Source organism: Suricata suricatta, chromosome 13 (assembly GCF_006229205.1).
Source record: "Suricata suricatta isolate VVHF042 chromosome 13, meerkat_22Aug2017_6uvM2_HiC, whole genome shotgun sequence".
NCBI classification, from domain to species: Eukaryota; Metazoa; Chordata; class Mammalia; order Carnivora; family Herpestidae; genus Suricata; species Suricata suricatta.
Window position 1 is genome coordinate 74,549,231 of NC_043712.1, and position 23,857 is coordinate 74,573,087.

At 44.0% G+C, this 23,857-nt stretch overlaps 1 protein-coding gene across 1 annotated transcript in view; it reads right to left on the reverse strand.

Annotated features, from left to right (window-relative positions):
• Positions 1–1,206: 1,206 nt before the first annotated feature.
• Positions 1,207–23,857, reverse strand: part of OSTF1 (osteoclast stimulating factor 1) — a 57,411-nt gene continuing 34,760 nt past the window's right edge. The window contains exons 3-10 of the mRNA XM_029920318.1: positions 23,204–23,254; positions 21,146–21,209; positions 18,284–18,337; positions 15,530–15,637; positions 14,550–14,599; positions 10,741–10,819; positions 7,834–7,932; positions 1,207–1,830 (exon numbers count right to left, since the gene is read on the reverse strand). Of these exons, the coding sequence (XP_029776178.1) occupies positions 1,772–1,830; positions 7,834–7,932; positions 10,741–10,819; positions 14,550–14,599; positions 15,530–15,637; positions 18,284–18,337; positions 21,146–21,209; positions 23,204–23,254 (564 nt within the window). The 3' untranslated portion in view covers positions 1,207–1,771. The remainder of the gene's footprint in view (positions 1,831–7,833; positions 7,933–10,740; positions 10,820–14,549; positions 14,600–15,529; positions 15,638–18,283; positions 18,338–21,145; positions 21,210–23,203; positions 23,255–23,857) is intronic.

Below are 23,857 nucleotides of genomic sequence, written 5' to 3' on the forward strand. Positions count from 1 at the left end.
CCCCGTATTTTATTTTAGTCATCTCAAAGATCTTATTTGTAAGCAATCTCTACACCCAACATGGGGCTCAAACTCACAACCCCAAGATCAAGAGTTACACGTTCCACTGACTGAGCCAGCCAGGCGTGCCCCTCCCCCGCCACAAACCCTATTTTAAAGTATGAACCCTTAAAGGTTCTGGGGGGAACAGATTTAATTTCAACAAGGATTTTGTATCTTCAGGTTTACACTTATGAAGAAATACAACTGCTTACCTCAAATTTAGTAAACCTATTTTTTTAAGATAAAGTACCCTTTTTTGTTAATTTTAGATTTTGTGCTCATCCTTTGCTTTCACCACTGATACAGATTTCTTTCTAATAAAATTTGGTTGGGGGATTAGAAAGACCTGGAAGCGGCATCTCAGGATACTCCTCGTCGAGGCACCCACAGAGAGAAAAGACCGAACAGTCACAGAGAGACAGAAAACTCTCACAGCAGTTATTCATTTCCTGAGCTAACCCACTTCCTTTCTCAAACATTTCCTTCTCTTCACCAACGTGTTTTTTGAAATAGCATCAAGGTCTTCTTGCAAAATACACTTTTGGATCCGGGGCCAGGAAGCGAGGCAAATGCCAACGGCCATGTCATTTTCGATGTCACCTCCACCTTGATACAAAATTAGAATCTCAAATCAAGTGTCTTTCAGTAGTCCGTACGGAGGGCTCCCTGCAATACGGATTGATGTTTTAGGAAAAGAAGCTGAGTTTTTGCGAGCTTGAGCCATGCCCTGGGAAAACAAATGCTATCATAGTGGAAAACTAAATACAGAAAATTTCATGCCTCCTGGCTACTCCGTTATAGAAAACTGTAACATCTTCCATGACAAGGAAATCTATTTTTTTAATCTTTCAGACCTTCAGCAGACTATAATGAGCTGCTGAATTTCTCTGTACTAAATATAACCTTAGAGATAAAACTAAAAGTCTAACAATGACTGTCACATACTTCATTATAAATATATCTTCTCAATGATCATGGACTTTAATTGAAGCAAATATATAAAGTTGAACAGATATTTGGCTATTATGATTCCTTTGTGTTAAAGGAATCATAATAGCCAAATATCTGTTCAACTTTATATATTTTATATATATCCTTTATTAACACAAAGGAATCATAATAGTATTGTACAAAACAACTTAAAAAATAAAATCAGCCTTTACCTAAATATAAAAAGCTTTATTTACCGGCAAAGAGTGATACCACAAAAACCGACAAAAGGAATACAGTCTCTTAAAATGTTTATTTTTGTCAGAATACCTGACGATTTTCTACTAAGTCTTTTGGTTCATTATCATAACAAGCATTTTCCCCTTGAAAGAAAAATCCATTCAAAATATGTCAATCCTTGAGGTAAAGAACTTTAACTAAAAAAAAAAAAAAAAAATCAGATTTTTTTTAAAGAAAAAAAATTCTTAAAATTCCTTTAGCTTGATAAATAGAAATAATCTCTTCTTGTTCTACTCTGATGAACAAAAATGTACTTTATACAGCAAAATATCCAGTCACTTATTGGCAAACTGAAGGTGAGAACCTACCCATTTACATGTGCTATTCAAACACAGTGCAATACTTCCGTGTTCGTATAGACTTCAAAAAAAACAAAAACAAAAACAAAAACAAACCAATAACAACCAAAAAACAGTTACCAACACTCTTCTGGCAAAGACAAGGGTTTTGGAATGGCAAAGGCGATAGAAGTTTTAGATCTCAAGGCTCCAGAAGGGAATTAATCCGAGTCTTCGTCATCAAGATAGTCCTCGGCATTGCTTAATGTTCGAACAGCATCTAGAAGGAATGGCGGGAAGGCAAAAGGGAAAAATTACAGACTGCTCACATTTTGTTTTCGCTTTCAAAGCTCCTGATACCTCAACAAATCGTAATCTTTCCTCAGACCTGGGGACTGTACTTCCCCCTAGGATCTTTTTCAACTTTTGCTTTCCTGCCTGACTGTTCAATTCCTGCTGTCACAGAGGCTGACAAACACAGCTGTCTGCACGTCCCTTGGACATGCAGAAAAGTGAAGCATGTAGTGCAAAGGTACCATTCATCTATCCTGCATGAAATGCAACCAGCCACATGTGCCAAGACAGGCATGAACACACCAGAAGCCCCTCACTCTTCCAACCTCCTCTCCCAATGACAAATGCACACGAGGCTTCAGTCAGTCGACAGCCTGCAGCCTTACCTGAAGGCAACATCACTGGGTAGAAAGATAACTGACGAAGGGAAAAAAGGGAAAAGAAAGAGAATGAAAACACAGAAGCTTCAGTTTCATTTTTCAAAGTGCAGATAAATAAATAAATAAAGTACGCTCCGAGGTAAAGGAATGAAATTAAAAAACAAACAAACAAACAAACAAAAGTCTGAAACAGAAAGAGCTGAACCCTACCAATATGTGACAACAAGCTTGAGCAGGGTTCAGATAAAGGCATTTGATCTTTAACTGTTTACCTAATCGATTGTCTAGTTAAATACCTATAAGAAACAGTTTACAAGGGGTATACTTTCAGGGATCAAACTGAAATGCATGCATGTCAGAGCTCAACATGAACTCTGGGCATGTTATCGTGGTCTCTAAATACGATATTCCCATGCTCACTGGAGATATGACTCATTCCAAGTGTGGGGCAGAAAATGTAAAAGAAGGACCTGGACCCTCTTGTCATACCATAAAACAAGGATGCTCTCGTGGAGCATCATGTTAAAAAGGCTCACAATCCAACCTGAAGAGCCTCCCACTAGCCAGAGAGGAGCTATCAATAGATATACTAAATACAGTGGATTGAAACACAGCCTATATTTCAGCACACTTCCAAGAGAACTCACTGGTCCTCTTTAGAGAATGATAAGGAATCAGCACATTATTTTGAAAACTCATAAATAAAGCACGAAAATCAAGACTTTACTCTTCCCCAACTATACAAACTATTCCTTGGAGTCATGAAACCGTGGATGAAGGGAAATTTTTTTTATAGAATGTTCCAGTTGATAACTGAGACAGGACAGAAGTGGAGTATCACCATTTCACAACTGTTAGTGAACTGGTGGGTCTGGACATGACCATCGGTGAAAGCGAACATCACAGGATGAGTGACCACACTGATACCGTGTGTCTCTTACGAAAGAACACAGCTTTCTCCGTGAAGCATTCTTCCTTCTACCCTTTCACAGGCAGATAAAACGCAGAATCTAGTCAAACCTCCAGATCTAACACCAAGTGACAAAATTACAGAGGAAACAGGAGCATGTCAAACACCTGGGAATGCATATGTGCAGCTCAGACTGGGGAAAATTCAGGAGAACTGACCCTGCTTCTTTAATAAATAAATTGCCAGACTAAAATAAGAAGGAAAGAGGAGAGGGAAAGAAAATAGTGATTTAGGATATGTTATCTACCAATCAGAACCTGAGACCTTATTTAGACTCTGACTTAAAGTATAAATAAATAGGGGCGCCTGGGTGGCTCAGTCGGTTAAGTGTCCAACTTCAGCTCAGGTCATGATCTCATTCATGGGTTTGAGCCCCGCATCAGGCTCTGTGCTGACAGTGCAGAGCCTGGAGCCTGCTTCCGATTCTGTGTCTCCCTCTCTCTCTGCCCCTCCTCTGCTCATGCTCTGTCTCTCTCTTTCTCAAAAATAAAGCATTAGGAAAAAAACTGTAAATAAATAAATAGATAAGAAAGTAAACAAAGTGTATACAAACATGTATGAGAAACAATGGTAAATCTGGACAATGACAAGATATTTGATGATATGAAGGAATTATTAATTTTAGGTATGCTAATGATACTGCAGTTTTTCACAGTCATTATCTATACAAATTTAGGAAAATATAGAGAAAAAAACAGGAGACAAGAGAGAGTTGGTACAAGGGAGGCAGGAATGGGTTTATCTTAGACGAGAAGGAAGGATTCAAACAAGTGGATATAAGCAGAACAGAGGCAGCGTTGAATGATTTCACACGAGCTTACAAACTACTAGAAAGCTCCCGGTTGTCTGTATTCTCTTATGAGATGTTCCGGAGACCTGGGAGGAATATACTTTGTTCTATCCCACATACGCCCACACGCTTCAGGACGGGCTATAAACTTTTCATCTTCTTAAGCTAAAGACAAACAGACAATAGCAAAGCTCTTTCCTACTCTACTTTGCTCCTATGTTTTGCCGATCTGAGAGAGTCTTGGTCCCCCAACAGGTACTTCAGCGCTTAATTCAACCCCATTTCTCCTGTTAGCAAGAAGAGAAAACGGCTCGCCATGGTGCAAACTCTTACCAAATGGAAATCAAGAGACAGGAATGAGCCAGGAAAACAAATTCCTTCTCCTTCCTTCCTTTTATGGATTGCTCCCAGGCACAGTTTCTCTGGAAACTTCTCATATGGTCAGGTGCTGAGGAGCTCTCTCTCTTCATAGCCCACCTTTGGCCGTGACCATCGCGGTGATGTATCTCCTAACGACACATCTCCCCCTTCCCCCCTAACAGACTTCCATTTCTCCTCAGTGTCACTGACCTGAATTTGCACATTCCAAATCAATTCCAAGACAAACAAACAAACAATAAAGGGTGGAAAGCCAGACACAGTAATCTGGATGAATCTCACAGACACAGCATTAAGTGAAAAGAAGTTAGACACAAGGAAGTACATACTGTTTGGTACCATTTATATCAAGTTCAAGCACAGGCAAAACTAGACTACGGTGAGAGAGGAGGTGACGTGGAGGGGCTTTCAGGGTATGGAAAACGTTCCCCGCCTTGATCTGGGTTGTGGCAAAGAGGTGTAAGCACAGTTTAAAAAAAAAATCAAGATGTTAACTTAGGATTTATATACTTTACTTAATATAAATTATACTCCAATTTGTGAAAACTGGAAAAGGAATTTAAAGTGTTGAATCATCAAAGTGGGGCTGAACCTTGGCCCCACACACATGTCCCAAAGTTACCCTTCATGGGTACTTGTTTTTTCTCATTAAAAAATCCAAAATGAGGGGCGCCTGGGTGGCTCAGTCGGCTGACTACTGATTTCGGCTCAGGTCACGATCCCAGGGTTGTGGGATGGAGGCCCACATCGGCTTCGTGCTGAGTGTGGAGCCTAAGAGTTCCTCTCTCTCTCTTTTTCTCTGCTCCTCCCCCCAGCTAGTGCACTCTTTTTCTTAAAAAAAAAAAAAAAATCCAAGACGTGCTTCTAAAAGTGGAAAACAGCTTCAGAATATCCTTTTTCCAGTGTCGAGTTCATGCTGGCAATTAGCTATATGGCCCAATATTCAACTCCTATTCCAACTCAGATCACAATACGAATTCAAACTTTTTACTGGGCGATTGAGGGAATAAAGTGAGAAGAAAGAGAGAAAAGGGTAACGTGAAAATTCATTTCTTGCCTCTGTGTGCCAGGCCCTAAGACGACCTCATTAACGAGTCCACTATTGAACAGTTACACATTCAGGAGAGTAGACCTAGGACACTTAGTGTGAACAGAGAAGAAGAGAGCCCTGTTCTGCAAAGGCTGATCTACAGAGACCCGCCTTCCCCAGCTCTCTGTGCTCTGATGGAGGCTTCTGGGAAAAGCTCTCTGGGGTCTGGGCAAGTGTGGCATTCTCCTTACCTATGAGGATCAAGCTCATAATATACGTGAGACTCTGATACCTCCAGCTCCGAAGAAAACTTACTCGCTCAGGACACTCTGAAGGTACCCATCGAACAACAGGAAGTCAGTGGCAGAAAAAGGAAGTTGGGCCATAGTCCTACTTCCTGACCCAACCAAGGCAGCAGGAAGGAGGAGGCGCGTGCCAAGTGAAAGCATCTCTCCCACATGGCTGCATATACGGCTTCCCAATCAACACGTAGCTGGGGAGGCACCACTGGGCTGGTACATACTTTCCCGCTCACTCAGCAGACGCTCCCTCAACCCATCTATGTGTGAGTAATTACTTTCAAGAAACACCAGCTCTGCTAGTGAGCATTCACGGCTGAAATAACTAAGGAACCCAAGCTGCTCAGTGGTTTACACTACATCTGAACTGAAGTTAAAAGAAGAATCTGGAACAAAGACGTATCTGGAGTAAAGAACAAAAGGAAGAGCAGACTCGTTAGCAGGGCTATGGTGGGAATTTGGTGACAGGCGCGGAGGATAATTCTGGGCAGCTCCCTTGGCGAGTCACGAAGCGGAGGACTGTTTGCTATTTTTGATGAACTAAAGCAGGAAACCAGAGGTCTGCCTTTATTTTGTTGCTTCCGCTGGAACAGGGATATGGGACAGGATAACGCTGCCTCTTCTGAGAAAACAAAGGGGACTTAAGGAAGAGAGCAGCTTTCTAAGCATTCAGAAACGAACAGAAACGTGACTCATATGAGGAAAACAGAAATCAGCGCCTCACTCCACAAGCTCAGAGAGTGACAACACCCTCGGGTTAAAACAGAAACAAAAACGCACTGCGCCTCTGCACTGGAGATGTCTCAGAAGTTGTTCTGGTGATTCTCCACCAACACGGACCAAGCTAAACTTTATTTTTTTTTTTTAATTTTTTTTATTATTTTTTAATGTTTTATTTATTTTTGATACAGAGAGAGACAGAGCATGAGAGGGGGAGGGGCAGAGAGAGAAGGAGACACAGAACCAGAAGCAGGCTCCAGGCTCTGAACCAGCTGTCAGCACAGAGCCTGACGCGGGGCACGAACCCAAGAACGTGAGATCTGACCTGAGCCGAAGTCGGAGGCCTAACCGACTGAGCCACCCAGGCGGCCCCAGGCTAAACTTTAGACTCTAAAAAGCAATACTAAAAAGGGTTGGAATGATGAGTGGCCACACTCACTGAAGACATAAAAAGCGCCTTCTCCATTGTACTAGTTCCATTCTAGAAAATGGTGGACAAGACGTATAGATCATTGGCTTATACTCCAAAGTGGTAGTAAAGTGCCAAACACAAGATTAAAGTAGACTAAGGCTAGAGAAGCGAGGTGGGTGAAAGACTGGATGTCCCCTCCAACCAAAAACATCTTGTATTTTGTTTTTCCTCCCTCAGGATTCCTCATGGGCCAGGAGGCTGATAGTGGATGAAACGGAGAGATAGGGGAGGAAAAAGAGGGGTGAAGCACACTGCCCCCCAGAATTTCTTTTAGGGGGAGGCATTCAGTACGTTATGTACAAACAAGTCCAATAAACAGCCGGTTTCTGAATAGTAATCATGAACAGTGCAAGCAGGTTTCACACCTTTTCTTTAACACCTTTTCGAAACAACCACAAGGACCCTTCTTTCCTTTTTTTTTTCTTTCAAACCTAATCTCTCACACGGATAGATAGTTTTATATCTAAGAATGTATACCTAAACTCTACCTTTAAAAACCACCCCATGGTCTGTAAATACACATCAAATTGGTTACCAAGTCTAGAATAATTCTGATTGTAGTTTACTGATACTCTTGTTTAAATAGAAATAAAATAGAATTATGGAGCTCTTCAGTGCTTAATGGAAAAGTCAACATTTAGAGACAATCTCTGGCAGAACCATATCCGGAACCTGGGTTCTCTGATAAGGGCTCTAATGGAAAGCTAGTGATTCAATCGGATTGCAATGAACAAAGGAGACATACAGAAGGTACCAGAAGGCCCAAGTCTCTTCAGTGTGTTTACATGAAGGTATTCTTCGATGTTGAATGTCCCAAATCAGACCCAGGATATAAAACCTAACTTCAGAACCACATGAAAAGCTTACAAAGAAAACTTTTCCCCAATTCTACGATGATAAACATCAGTCGTGACAGTGTGAGAGGAGAAAGAAGGATTGAAGCCAAATACCTGTTCCCAGTTTCTTTTTCAGGAGAGACGCACAAGCCGCATTAGTAGCCATGTCCAGGGCCAGCTTCTTCTCGTTGTTTCTTAAGTCTGTTCTTGCACCTTCCCCAACACAAGAAAAGCAAATCAGGTGTTTTTGAAGAATCTGGAGTAGCAGACAATCTTCCTTCCACCAAAATGAATCACTTTTGGCCAAACTAAGAGAACCATTCTGGCCCCGAAGTAAGCTTTCTCAAAACAGTCAAAGGACAGCTGGGCTCCTTCCACCAGGGCGCTTGCTGCTGCTGCGTCCCTGATGATTAGGCACAACTGAAATCGAGCCTTTCCCTCCAAATCCTCAGAATGCCGCATGGGACTTTTCAGTGAGGACTTCATTGTCCCCGAGGTGCATCCCAAGTCAGGTGGGCTCCAATGTGCCTTGGCACAAGTTGTTAGAGATTAATTTAACACACCCTTTGCTTCTTGAGAGAAGACTAAGTGGGGTGCGCCTGTGGGGATTAGTATTTCATATCTGCAAGGATACTCTTGTGCAGATTAGCAGAAGAGTAACACGAGAAAACCTAGGGGCAATCCACCGTTCCCACAGCACGTCTTCTACTTTCTTACTGTCCTGGTCTTCATTGTGATAAAAATTACATCAGAATTCAGGGGTACATCTTCATTGTTAAAGCTTTAAAGGTAGAGAAGTATGTTGAGCAAAACGCATACGTCCCATTTCTCGTCCCCCGACTAACCCCTCCCTGCCTCATCTTCCATCTTGTCCCGAGAAAACCATTCCCAGCACGTGGGTACCAGGCCCCGCCTTCCCCAGGTGCAGAAATGCACTCCCGGATGTCTACGGATATACATGCAAAACTCCACCACGTTACGGTCTGTAAACTGATTAAAAAATTTTTAACACTTATTTATTTTTGAGAGACAGAGAGAGACAGATCATGAGCAGGGGAGGGTCAGAGAGAGAGGGACACACAGAATCCGAAGCAGGCTCCAGGCTCTGAGCTGTCAGCACAGAGCCCAACTCGAGGCTCAAACCCATGAACTGTGACATCATGACCTGAGCTGAAGTCAGACACTCTACCGACTGAGCCACCCAGGGGCCCCCTGTAAACTGATTTTTTTTAACGTAGCAATATAGAATGGTACTCATTCCTCAGTAGTACACAGACGTATAACTCAATCCATTTAAACATTTGTAAGTAGTCAATTTTGTGGACATTCCAATATTTATTTAATAACCCTCCTCTTTCCCTACTGAGGGGCACTTATGCTGTTTGTTCCTTTATCACAAACAATATTGCTGTAAATCTCCTTGAACACCAGCTTTCTGAAGTATTTCCCAGAAGTGATGCTGGACTAGAAAGCTATGTTTATTTTTAATTCTGCTCGCTACTGTCTGATTGCTTTCTGAGAAGCTTTACCAATTTACACTTTCTGCCACAGAACAGGAGAGTGCCATTTCCTTCTTGTCTCATCCTCTTCAGGAAACAAAAAAATAAGTGTAATGAAACTCAAAGGCACAAAAATACTGAGTCGAGAAAGCATGGTTTGTTTAATTAGGAATATGGCGATGGTGTATAAAAATCTCTCTCATGTGACTTGGATCTACCCACAGCTGAGGGTCTGTGGAAACCTCATTCTCTCATTGGGCTACAGGGGAAAATTCCAGAGGGTTGAAGGCTCTGTGAATGATCATATCTCACATTAAATTACACATTAGAACCCATATACGTGATTTCTGTGAGGACAGGAAACGTTCAGAGCCAGCAAGGCAAGAGAAGAAATGACCATTTCCTGTGTCCCTCTCGATCTGTGCTACTCAAGAGAAATACAATGTGAGTCATATGTATCATTTTAAGTTTTCTGGTGGCCATATTTTCAAAAGGTGGAAATCATTTTAATAATATTTTATTTAACACAGTAGATCCAAAACGTCACCACTTTATCATATACCCAACATAAAAGTTACTGTGATACTGTACATCTTTTTTCCCCTAAGTCTTTGAAATTTGATGTGCCTTTGACACTGACGGCACATCTCGGTCCAGACTGCTCATTTCATGGGCTCAGGGGCCTGTGTGGCCAGCCGCACAAACAACGCAGTTTTCAGCTTAACCCTTAGGGGGCACTATAGTGGTTCTCATGCTGTCTGATCTTTTCTACCTGAGATTCACATCACCAACATCCTTTAAGTCGATAACATTTCTTCTCATGTATCCCACAACATTGCTCCGAGGATCTCTAACGAAGTGGCATCCGTGAGACACCTTGGGATTCAAGCTTCTTACATTATAGGCTTCTGGACCAGGATGCAGTGCGGGGAGCTATGCCCAGCCCTCTGTGAGGAGTAATCCATATTTGTGTGACAGATGGATGAATAGGCAGTCCACAATTTCACTGTCCCCTCCGACTTATATGAAAATAGGGACTCTAGGTATCTTCACATTCTTTGTACAACTAGCACCTGCTCAGACCCGAGCAGGACATTACGGCCACAGCATTCCTTCCTATCCATCAGGACCTTCCTTGGGAACAGGGGCCTCAGCACCTTGACCCTTACAGCTTTCTGAGACAGGATCTTCTCTGCATGTACGCAGGGGTGCACACACATGCCTTTCCTCTAGGACCCTCTACTCCTGCAGAAATATACAATAAACTCGTGCAGAGAGTAATGCCTATCATTTTAAAGCTTACCAAGCTTTTATGTAAAACTAAAAATTTAGCACGAATCACCTCAATACTGTCATCTTGTCTCATGGTAACAACTCTCTGATACATGAGAAGAATGTGGTTAAATTCCCAGTTTCAAAATACGAGACCTATGTTTCTTCCTGCTATTTCAAATAATGTAATTGAACGTAGCCTGTTTTTCCAGAATAAGCGAAGGCCAGACCAACGAGGCACCCGCTTTACCTTTTTCCAGAAGCAGCTGGACAATATCTGCATAACCCTTCCAGGCGGCGGCGTGCAAGGCTGTGTCTCCCAACTTGTTCTAGGGTGATTAGAAAGGAGAAAGCAGCATTTTAAAAAGAGACGGTGGGTTGAAAACACACATGGATTTAGGTTTACTCTAAGTAAACTCAAAATGAGAACAAGTTATGAAGTCACATAAAATTCCCAGGAGAGAAAGGAGACTCAAGAGATGAGACAAGAGTCATTTGGGGAGACGGGAAGCACGGAGGACCCGGCCGAGCAGCGGGAGACGCGGGAGGAAGCGAGCAGATCTGCCCCCGCAAACCTCGCGAGAGTTAGGAATCGGCGCTGTCCGGAGCCACCAGAACAAGCATAATGCAGGCGATGAAAACAAGAGTCCTGGGTGAGAGTGTTTACAGAAGTAATCAGGGGACGCCCGGGTGGCTCAGTCGGTTGAGCATCCGACTCTTGATCTTGGCTCACGCCATGATCTCATGGTTCATGGAATTGAGCCCACGTCGGACTCGGTGCTGATAGGATGCAGCCTGCCCGGGATTTTCTCTCCTCCATCTCTCTCTGCTCTTCCCCAGCTCATGCCCGTGCACACTTTCTCTCTCCAAGTAAATAAGTAAACATTAAAAAATTTAAAAAAGAAGTAATTAGATCACCATCTCTCTCCTTGCTGCCGGGCGACCCAGCACAGACAGCAGAATTACCCTGTCGGAAAATTAAGCAGCTGGTTTCCAAGCTCAGGGAGCTTAGAGGTACGAGGGAAGGTGGCAGTAAGACCAGGAACTAAAAGCAATAAGTGAGCTGAGAAACCTGCACCCTGAGCAGTAAGACTCCCCTCTCGGCAGCCTTTACCGACCCCGCTGTCCCAGAGCAAACAGACCAGCAGCCGCCGCAGGCAGGAGGCCGGAAGGTACTTCTCCGGGGAAGGTGAACAGCCCCACACGTGGAGGAGGGAGAGGAGGGAGAGGCTGGTCACACTGACAACGGGGTATAACCCAGCACGACAGCCAGGACCTTCCCGCTTCCCCCCACAGAGAAGCCCACAGCCAGTAAACCCCATCTGCGTGCGGAACTTCCAGTCGCCCTTAAACACGGATGGAGAGACGAAGATACTACATCTTTGAGAAAAGCCTCTAATGAAAAGATGAAAAGATGAAAACAAAACGAATGGATCTCAGAGGGAAAAGACCCAGTACAGTGAATGGCACGACATGTTATAAGAGGCTACAATTAATATATTCAAGATATAACATGATACAGCATAATGGAACAAGAAAGGTTGCGATTTAAAAGCAATAATCAGGCAGGCACCTGGGTGGCTCAGTTGTTGAAAAGCGTCTGACTTTGGCTCAGGTTATGATTCACAGTTCATGAACGTGAGCCCCGCATCAGGCTCTCTGCTTTTGATGCAGAGCCTGCTTCAGATCCTCTGTCTTCCCCCCTCTCTCTGCCCTTTCCCCACTCTCTCTCAACAATAAGTAAAAAGAAAAAACATTTAAAAAAGGCAATAATCAGAGTAAAAGAGCTTATAAGAAGACAGAATTCCAAGATGGTGCCCAAGATCCCTGCCTCCTGGGGATTCACCCTCTGTATAATTCCTCCCCCTCAAGTATGTATGAGACTAATGAAGATAATAGGATATCACTCCCATGATGAGGTTCCTAATCCGCTGATGTTGAGTTCATCAAAAGGGAGGTTATACTGGGTGGGCCTGACCTAATCAGATGGTCCCTTCCCAAAGATATAGCTTCAGAGACACAATCACCTACTGACCTTAAGGAAGAAAGCAAACAGCCATGTTGTGCAATGTCTATGGAGGGGGTGATCTCTGAAAGCTGAGGGCCAGAACACTGCAGGAGCAAGAAACTCAATCCTCCCGGCAACCTGAATGAGCCTGGAATAGGATCTGAGCTCCAGATGAGAACCTGCATCCGGCCAATACCTTGACTCTGGCCCAAGAGACCCTGAGCAGAGAGCCCTGCTCTGCCATGCCCAGAAATCTGGCCTACAGAGTGTATAAGGTAAATGCGTGCTGTTTGAAGCGGCTGAGGTTGTGGTTATTTGTCACACAGCAATAGAAAACTCAGGACACTAAGGAATTAAAAGGGTAACCAAAAGAAAACATAAAGCTAAGCAAATCTTGAGGTGCCTGGTTGGCTCAGTCAGGTAAGCATCTGACATTTGATTTCTGCTCTGGTCATGATCTCATGGTTGGTAAGTTCAAGCCACGAGTGGGGCTCCACACTGACAGGACAGAGCCTGCTTGGGATTCTCTGTGTGTGTGTGTGTGTGTGTGTGTGTGTGTGTGTGTGTATCTCTCTGCCCCTCCCTTGCACACACACACTCTCTCTCTCTCTCAAAGTAAATAAGCTTAAAAAAAAAGTAAGAAAATCTGAGAAAACCTAGAATAACTGGAGACTCAATAAGAGGTCCAACCTAACTACTAGCGGGCATTCCAGAACCAAAGAATAAAGACAGTGGTCAGTAAAAACTAGAAAAGAAACAGCTAACAGGATCTTTCTTAGGCTGAAGAGTCCACATATGGGAAGACACACACACTGAAGCACATCATTATGAAGTTCTAGAACACCGATGACACAGTCATGATTCTGAGCAACAGAAAAGCAGATCACACACAGAAGAATGGGAATCGAAATGGCTTCAAAGCAATCCTAAACAGCAGAGTACCACAAAGCCTTGTCTGAAAAATCCTTCTGAGGAAAATCATTTTCAACCTAGAATTCTGTCAGCCCAATAACCAATCCCTAGATCCCCTTTCTTAGGAACCTTCAAGGATGTTCTTCAACAAAAGGAGGTAAACACAGGATCCAGAAAAGTGAAGACACGCCCAGGAGCAAGGTAACGGTAAGGTTTCCCACGAAGATAGCCAAGGGCAGCAGCGACCAAGTCGTTCCGACCAGAGAATGAGGAAGAGGGCTTCGGGAAGTACCATTCCAGGGAGAAAAAAGAACACAGTTCTCTAATACAATTTGAAAAAGTATATCAAGAGAATGTGAAATAGTGTGGAAGTCTTAACGAGATACAAAAACCAAAAACCAGCGAGGGATGCAGGGGTGGCTCAGTCGGTTAAGTGTCTGACTTAGGTCTCCTGCTCTCTGAGTTTGAGCCCTGCACTGGGCTCTGCGCTGACAGTGTGGAGCCTGCTTGGGAATCTCGCTCTCTCCTCTCTGTCTGCCCTTCCAGCATTCATGCTTTCTCTCTCTCAAAACGAATAAACTTAAAAAAAAAAATCCAGTGAAATAAAAATCAAGAAGTATAGAAACAGAAGTCATACAGGCAGTGAACAATATTAAAATATTTAAATAGACATAACACTTGTAAGCATCATAGAGGAATATAACCACACACACACACACACAAAACAGATGACGTGATACGTGAGGCAGACCAGAGGAGCAAGGTTGGGCACTAGCAGATCAGACTTGGGGCGGCTGAGAAGTTTCAACCTTTAGATGGGACACTGAAACATTTATGAAGATGACGACTTGGGGGACAGCTCGGTAAGCATCTTCCTTATAACATGACAGCAAGAGTTAAGAGCTAAACGCTGAGAGTGACATACGGGAAGGAACATGGTAGGTATTTTGGGCTTTATACAATTTGGACTTCAGTATGACAATAATTTTTTAACTATGTGCTTAAACTCCTTCTACTAAAAATTGTAGGAAATGGGGAAGGTCAGTTCAAGACATGAAGATGGGACTTTCCATGCCCCTTAGCCACAAGGCGAGAACAAGGCGTTAAGTGACCACCGACCTCCGTGTGAGTGATCTTACCTGTTGGTTCAGCTCAATGTTTGGTTGAGTAAACAGCATTTCCACTATATCTGAAATTCAGACAGAAAAGGTATTTTGTTAAGAGAAGGCTGACAAGACTAGGCACAATCGTTTTAAAAGGCGAAAGATTTATACGATCTGAAGAGAGAATTCTTTAGAATCTAGACTCTTCAAAAAAAATCCTTACAATGAATTTGTTAAAATTTATATAAATACAAGACTCAAGAACCTTAAAGGTAGATCTAGAGAAAAATTGTTTTGTAATAATTTGGCTTTTGCATTTTCGCACGGCAACTATTACAGAAATAGCTTTATGTTCACTATGCTTTATGTTCATTTAGCTAATATGCGTTTATTAGCTAAAATGAGATGGGTTTCTTTTGGGGAAGAGCCACACACTCTCCTTGGGCTATGCTGCATAATGTGTTGGGGGCTTTGTTTCTCCTGGTTGCTGTGTTTGTGTGTGTGTTGTAGGGGGAGGTAGAAGGGGAGTGGGTGCAGCAGATTTGGGGTCAGGCTGAGACAGATCTAGAAAGTCCATTTGTCGCATCACTAACTGAGAAGTTTGTCCACTCAACCACGAGCTTATGTAAATGCCGTCTTTCCCCAGAATCTACCACGCATGCGTTAAGCTGCGTCACTCATGAAAACGAGTCTTGGGAAGAGCTAAGCTAGGGTGATCACGTTCCGCCCCTCTCTTCTGTCAGGTTAGATAGTGGGGTTTGTGCAGACTGTGGACTTCCTGTAACCCCTCCAAGCCCGAGCGAGAGGAAAGGAAGCTCCCGCTCTTTCAGGGGAGAGAGGTCCATGCAGTGAGCATCCTACCTGCGTTCCAGACCTCCCAGGAGCCAGGTCTTGGCCGATGTTCTAAAGGATGTGAAAAGTCTAATTCTTGTGCCCTTTCTGTAAAGCCCACTCCCCGGCCTGAAGCACACTTTCAGCAGCGTGGATGCTGACGGTAAGGAACGGGACACGGTTACCTTTGTGGCCCCCGTGGCAGGCCCAGTACAGGGCGGTGCTCCCGGCTTTGTCCAAGCCGTTCACGCCGACTCGGTTGTCCAAACACTCCCTCAACCAGCTCAAGTTGCCTGAAAAAGTTTTACATTTAGAAAAGCACAAGGACGAGGGTTCTGGTTTTCTGTGATGCTTTGAAATCAATTCCATCCTCCACACATTTCCATCTAGAATGGATTAGTCAGCGAATCTGAAATTAAGACCTCCTCAGTAATGTATCCATGATGGTACATTTGCACTTCCAACTTATTAATGAAAGGCATTAACAACAATTTGCGGGGGGAGGGGAGGTAGAGTAGGAATGGCTTGAGGGACACAAATTATTAGTCACTGTTCTGGGAAGTCCAGAATGAAGGCGCCAGCACATTCCGTGTCTGATAGGAGCCTGCTTCCTGGTTCATACACTCTGTCTTTCCACCCCTTCCACTGAGAGAGCAAAGGGAGGGAGCTCTCTGGGGTCTCCACCAGTTCCACGCATGAGGCCACAGGCCTCCTAACCTAACCACCTGCCGAAGGCCCTACCTCCAAACACTGCCACATTGGCGTTGGGTTTCAACATCTGAATTCTGAAGGGACACAAATATTCAATCGATGGTGTGCACAGGTTGGCACGCACACACACTAAACAGTGTGTAAAACTGATGAAATAACAAATAAGCTCAATAGATTGGGCAACATCAATTTTTAATGGTAGGTTAATGGGAAGAGCTGCCTACATGAGTCAATGTATGGTAGTCTTACTCTGTAAAAGCCACATACATGTAATTTTTTCCTTTATGAAATCCTGGAGCTTGGGGGAAAACCACCAGTCAAAACTAAGAACAGGGGCGCCTGGGTGGCTTAGTTGGTTAAGCGCCGGCTTCGACTCAGGTCATGATCTCGAGTTTCGTGGGTTGGAGCCCCGCGTTGGGCTCTGTGCTGACAGCTCAGAGCCTGGAGCCTCCTTCAGGTTCTGTGTCTCCCTCTCTCTCTGCCCCTCCCCTGCTTGCACTCTCTCTCTCTCTCTCTCTCTCTCTCTCAAAAAATAAATAAAAGACAATAAAATAATTTAATTTTTTTTAATGTTTTATTTATTTTAGATAGAGACAGAGCATGAAAGGGGGAGGGGAAGAGAGAGAGGGAGACACAGAACGGGAAGCAGGCTCCAGGCTCTGAGCTAGCTGTGAGCACAGAGCCCGACGCGGGGCTCGAACCCACGAATGTGAGCTCTGACCTGAGCTGAAGTCGGAGGCCTAACCGACTGAGCCACCCAGGCGCTCTACTGACTGAGCCACCCAGGCGCCCAAGACAATAAAATAATTAAAAAAAAAACTAAGAACAAGTAGATAGCACTCATATTCATATTAAATTCATATTAATTTCAGTTCTTATAAGAAAACAAACACTAAGTAACCTACTCAAAGCTGCTGCTCTCATATGTTAAAATATAACTATTAATTTAAAATCCTCTGGCTAATGTCCTTAATATCTAATTTACAAATAATCCTTTCTTTCTTTCGTTCTTTCTTTCTTTCTCATTTCAAATTTTTATTTAAATTCCAGTTATTTAGGGGCTCCTGGGTGACTCAGTCAGTTAAGCATCTGACTCCTGATTTCAGCTAAGGTCATGATCTCACAGTTCATGAGTTGAAGCCCCACATCAGGCTCTGTGCTGACAGCTCAGAGCCTGGATCCTGCTTCGGATTCCGTGTCTCCCTCTCTCTCTGCCCCTCCCCGCTCATCTCCACCCCCACCCCGACCCCCGCACCTCCCCAGCTCACACTGTGCCTCTTTCTCTCTCTCAAACATTAAAAAAATTTTTTAAAACTAAAAACACAAATAGAGTCCCAAATACAAGGCCCACCCCTGTTGCTCCCTCCCCCCAACTCCAGCCTCAGCCCACATGCCTGCCCCATACCAGTACCCTCCTAAGTGCCCAAGAAGCCTCCCCCCCTCCTGCCCTCCAGTGACTCATTCTGGCCTCTAGAGCCTGTTTAACTTGAACGGAACTTCAACTGTTATGCTTCTGACACCATTGTGTCTGATCTGTTACACACATCGCTCTCCTGCCGGACTCTGAGCCCTGGGAGTCACAAACGATGTCTTTCTGCTTGCCACTGAGCAAATGTAAAGTACTCAGAAGTGTCTGGTGGCTGATATTTTAAAAATTAAAATCACAGGGGCACCGGGCTGGCTCAGTTGGCCGAGCATGTGACTCCTGATCTCAGGGTTGTGGGTTTGAGCCCCATGTTGGGGTGTAGAGACTACTTAAGAAAACTAAAAAAAAAAAAAAATTAAAATCACACTCATCTCTCTAGGGTGATGGCAGAACAGACTTCCTCTGGGGGAAGCAGGGAGTTAACTGGAGCAGGAACTCTCTGGGATGGCAGAAATGTTCTAGCTCTTGACCTGGGTGTTGGTTACGTGGGTGTGGACATTTGTCAATCTGGGGAGCCTGGGTGGCTCAGTCAGTTAACCCTCCAACTTTGGCTCAGGTCATTATCTCACAGTTTGTGAGTTCAAGGCTCCCATCGGGCTCTCTGCTCTCAGTGTTGAGCCTGCTTCAGATCCTCTGTCAGCCCCCCACCCTTCCCACCTGAGCTCACTCATACGCGTTCTCTCTCTTTCTCTCAGAAATAAATCAACATTAAAAAAAAAAAAGACGTCAAACCATGTCACTAAAATCTGCGTGTTTTCCCAGACACTGCACTGCATACCCAATGAAAAACAAGCACACCTACCTCTTTTTGCAGCTTCGTGCAACGGATTGTCAATGGATTCTGCCTGCGCGGCCACTAGAAGGAAAACACAAAGTGCACACCCAATGGTGAGCATGCCGCCCAAATGGCTCACTGAAGCCACTCGCAGTCCCCAGCTTCCAGAGTGCCAGGGCCTCCCGCCACACGGCATCCCTCCCGATGCGGATCGAAAAGGTAGCAGAAAAGCAAACCAGTGTTTCCGGCTTTAAGAGGCCGAATTATCTGTGAAATGAAAGCAAGCTAAGCAATAGGGCACCACCACAGCAATTAGGTGGAAATATAAACAGAAACAAACGTGGCAATTAAGTGGAAGCATCAACAGAAACAAACAGGTCCGTGGCCTGCATCCCAGTATGCTCAAGTACGTGATACACTCGGTCACAACCGTGGGAGAGAGAACACTGGACGTTCAGTGTTACATTCTGTAAAAACACCCTACTTCCTCGTGTGTGTGTGCATGTGGGGGGCACGCGGGAGGGGGAAACCGTCTGTTTCCTTTATTGACAAAGGGCAATCAGCACATCTACTTGCTTCTGAGGAAGGGGTGTTCGCAGTTGTCCTACAATCAGCAGGAGTGGTCACCTGAAGACGGTGGTTCAAAACAGACTTCAGACCCACCCCGTCCCACCCTCGAGAGCTGTAACTGGACACTCGCTTGGCCACTGGGGACCCAAAGCAACAGACGAACGCACTACATGCTCAGAGTCTCTGGGTGGCTGAAATGCAATGCATGGTAGAAGTACACTGGGGGCTTCAAAGGTTAGAGGAATGTAGAACTAGGTCAAGTCTTTTTTGTTTGTTTGTTTTAATGTTTATTTAAGTGAGCAGGGGAGCGGCAGAGAGAGAGGGAGACACAGAATCCAAAACAGGCTCCAGGCTCTGAGTTGTCAGCACAAAGTCTGACGCGGGGCTCGAACCCACAAACTACGAGATCGTGCCCTGAGCCAGAGTCCAACGCTTAACTGACTGAGCCTCCCAGGCGCCCCTCAAGTCTTTTTAAACCTAGAATAGTATCGCCTTTAGACCAGGGCAAGTGGGGTCCGAGTATTGGTCCCTTGCCCCCCCTCCCCGGCTCCTCTTGCGTTGTGGTACCCTCCTTGAAATTTTCTGAGTCCTCTGCCAGTGGTTGGAACTGGTGCCTGATGCCAGCCCTACTGGTCTAGGGAGGCATCTAATGCTGAAGTCAAAAGGAATCTTGGAAGTGATTTCAGTCAAATCGCTCATTGTACAGATGAGGACACAGTTAAGTGCCTTCACTAAAGTTTCTTGTTATTAAGAAGTGGAAGAAAAAGGATTAAAATCCTGTTTGCCAAGCCTGTGCTCTTTTTACTTTACTTTGCTGTTTTCTACATAAGTGCATTTGCCTGTTTGTCCCTGTTCCAACTAGAAGTGGCTTTGATGAGGGAGCACGAGGCAGGCGGAGGGGCAGAGCGCCAGCTAGCACCCCTCCCCCACCCCAGATGAGATCTGTGTGATATTCCTCGGACACTGCCAGCTACCCAAGAACCACGGAAAGGGGTCTATTTTTTTTTAATTTTTTTAAACATTTACTCATTTTTGACAGAGAGAGACAGAGCATGAGAAGAGGTGGGGCAGAGAGAGAGGGACACACAGAATCTGAAGCAGGCTCCAGGCTCTGAGCTGTCAGCACAGAGCCTGATGCGGGGCTCGAACTCACAGATCACGAGATCATGACCTGAGACAAAGTCGAACACCCAACCAACTGAGCCACCCAGGTGCCCCCAAAGGAAAGGGGTTTAAATGCTTGCCATGGTGATATAGGAAAGTAAGGCAAATGAAAACTTAAATTCCCTACTGCCTACAGCCCCTTGTCAAGTCCTTGAAACCGGCAGAGTGACCTCCCTCTAGTTGCTCAGCTGGCTCCATGAGGACACTTTGCTGGGGGCCAACATTGTCCCAACCTCGAGGATCCTGTAAGTCTACTTCCTTTATCTCAACTGCCCCAGATCTATGCTGGCAGTCATACTCCAAGCTTATGGCTCCCCGATACGCATCTGAAGGATTTCATGACAGGTTTTATTAAATGGTAATAAATGGCATTTCCCTCACAACTGCTAGCCCCTCAAGGTCCTGGAAACCTTGCTTCCAAAATTCCTTGACACTTACTCTATCCCTGACCCCTTCCAACCTGAGGGTACATAATGAGTTACCCGTCACAACCCTAGCGCAGCTCTTCCTGCCCGTGGGTACTGTCCCCGTGCTTTAAGAAAATCACCATGTTTGCACCAGAGACATCTTCACGAATTCTTTCTTGGCCATCAGTTCCAGACCCCATCCTCTACCACCCCAAAACCTCATCAGCTTCATGGCAGGGGCCGAAGCCCCTGCTCAAGCCCCTCCAACTGCCTTGATACCTGGTAATGAACATAACTGCCCCAACTGTGAATTAACGCACAGGATCACTTCATCCCAAAAGAAAGGGCTAGGCTAAGAAATAAATCTGTGAGATGTGGTTTAACAGCAAAGAAAAAGGAAGAAAGGAAGGAAGGAAGGAAGGAAGGAAGGAAGGAAGGAAGGGAGGGAGGGAGGGAGGGAGGGAGGGAGATATATTCTAAGAGTTGGATAAAGAAGAGGTGTTAAACAATTCCTTGGATTCTATCAAGAGTGCTACAGTGCATTTTCTTAAGCCAAAGAATGAAGTTCAAGTACCTCCAGTGTCCATTACCGTTTTATTAACAAGAGGTTCATGGAGTAGAAAACATGCTACGTTGGCAATGACGCCACTGATTTTTCAGCCACAGAAGCGAGCAGAAAAGCCTCAGGACCCAGAGAACTGTAGTGCGGAGAGCACACCCAAAGCCAGGCCACCACGGCCATGCTTACCATAGTTGCTCGGGATTAGTCCAGTCTTGCCTTTGCAGGTGCCTTTCCACCAATTGGTATCACTCTAGTGAAAGAAGAGTTAAGTTAAGTGGCACCAAATCCAGTTTACATTCAATCACTTTTTTTTTAAATTTTTTTTTGTTTTATTTATTTTTGATACAGAGAGAGAGAGAGAGAGAGAGAGAGAGCGTGCGAGCATGAGAGGGGGAGGGGCAGAGAGAGAGAAGGAGACACAGAACCAGAAGCAGGCTCCAGGCTCTGAGCTAGCTGTCAGCACAGAGCCTGACACGGGGCTCGAACCCACGAACACAAGATCTGACCTGAGCCAAAGTCGGAGGCTTAACCAACTGAGCCACCCAGGCACCCCCATTCAATCACTTTTAAAACCGTTTGGCTTAGAGAGTACACCTGCTCTACAAAATGACCATCAGTCCAGTGCCCGTCACACCGATCAAGCGCCCCCTAGTTATGGACGTCCACCTCTTATCATCAAAGTACGAATATACACATATCAGCTGGCAGCAAACACAATACACACCATCACAGAGCCTCAACAATCACACAGAGACCTTATGAAAGGGAAGAACACAATTACGTTTAAACTGTCCATAGAAGTTTTTTGTCCAGCTTCATGATTTTTTTTCTAAAGATCTCTTTATTTCACCTTTATGCTTTTGGAAACTTTATTTTGGAAAAATTCAAACATATAAAAAGGAAAAGAACAGCATAATACGCCTACATAATCTCATCGCCCACCTGCATAAATTATTTCCTCATGGCTGATATCATTCCATATATTTCACCCACAACTTCCCTCCCCTTCAGATTATTTTGAAACAAGTTGTAGACATTATATTATTTCATATGTACATAGTTCAGTACATGTTTCTCAAAGATAAGGATTTTTTTCCAAAGATATTATCACAGCTTAAAATTTATTTCAAAACCATCAAATATCTAGATCAAGATCCAAATTTTCCAGTTTGGGATCCAGTTTTGTACAATTGGAAACCCAAATAAGGGCCATTCAATGCCACTGACTGATTTGCTCTTTTTTCTCTTTTAGTCTATAGGTTTCCCTCCATTAAAAAAAATTTTTTTTAATGTTTAGTTATTTTTGAGAGAGAGACAGAAACAGAGAGAGAGACAGAGAGACAGAGAGCAACCTGGGGAGGGGCAGAGAAAGGGAGACACAGAATCTGACGCTGGCTCCAGGCTCTGAACTGTCAGCACACAGCTGGACACGGGGCTTGAACTCATGGACCACGAGATCATGACCTGAGCTGATGTCGGACATTTAACCGACTGAGCCACCTAGGCGCCGCTCCCTCCATTATTTTTCACTTCTTCATAATACTCTTGTTGAAGAAACCAGAAACTGGTTTATTTGTTCTGCTGTGTTTCAGTCTGGATTTTACCTGTTGCATCCCTGTGTTATCAAAAATGTGTTCTTCTGTTCCCCATATTACCCATAAATTGGTCATTAGTTCTCAAGGCTTAATTAGATTTAGATTCCGTTTTTTTGGGCCAGACTGTTTCATAGGTAGTATTAATGTCTTCCATTAGGAGACACATAATGTCTGGTGGTCTCTCTTTCTGTAATGTTAGTCACTGATAAGTGTTAGCTGGATTCATTGATTCCTGGGGGTTGCAAAACTGTGACATTCTATCATGCCTTTTTCATTTAAACAATCAGAATATCAGGGCGCCTGGATGGCTCAGTCAGTTAAGCTTCCAACTTTGGCTCAGGTCATGATCTCACAGTTCATGGGCTCTAGTCCTGTTTTGGGCTCTGTGTTGACAGCTCAGCGCCTGGAGCCTGCTTCCAATTCTGTGTCTCCCTCTTTCTCTGCCCCTCCCCTGCTCACTCTCAAAATAAAATAAAGACTTAAAAAAATTAAAGAACATCTATATACATATAAAAAGAATGAACAAACTCAGGGGCAGATATTTATATACAGACACACATCTAAATAATGTACAATATTACAGCTACACAAAATAGTTTTATGCATCTTTAGTTTACATGCAGTGTTAAAAAATATGGGCTGGGCTTACCATGTCAGTAATGTAGATAATATCACCCTCCTCGAAGTACAATTCATCTGGCTGAAAGAAAAAATATAGAGAGTTTGACTTCATGTGATTTTTCGTGAATTAGAATACAATCACGAAGATAACAATTCTATGAATTTCAAATCCTAAGTACCTTGTAGGCAATGTGGCTTTTATATACTTAAATCTGCACACAGACCACATAACAATACCCTACTGACCAACTAAAACGTGTAGAAAGCTGAATTTTTCCTGGAATGAACTTCCAAGAGTTACATATATACCATATAAGAATTCCTCCCTATGCACACACCTTTTATATTCTCCCCCAATGAAAGCAAGGCATTTTTATATCAAAATGGAATCTTAATAAAAGTCCTTTCTTATAAAATTCTAAAAGGTGATATATATTTTTTCATAAAAGGATACATGTCTATAATTTAAAACCATGAAAACCAGCCAGGGGCTTGGCCCTTGTCTAAAGGATTAGCCTTCAGTCCTTAAATACTTTCAGATCAACAGCTGCTCTCTGCTTATTTTGAGAAAACCGGTCTCTCTCTTCATGTTCAGAGAGAACGAACATTTCATACATAAGAATAGTTAATACATAATGCAACCATTAAGAAGGCCGAAGATGGGAATGTAAACTGGTGCAGC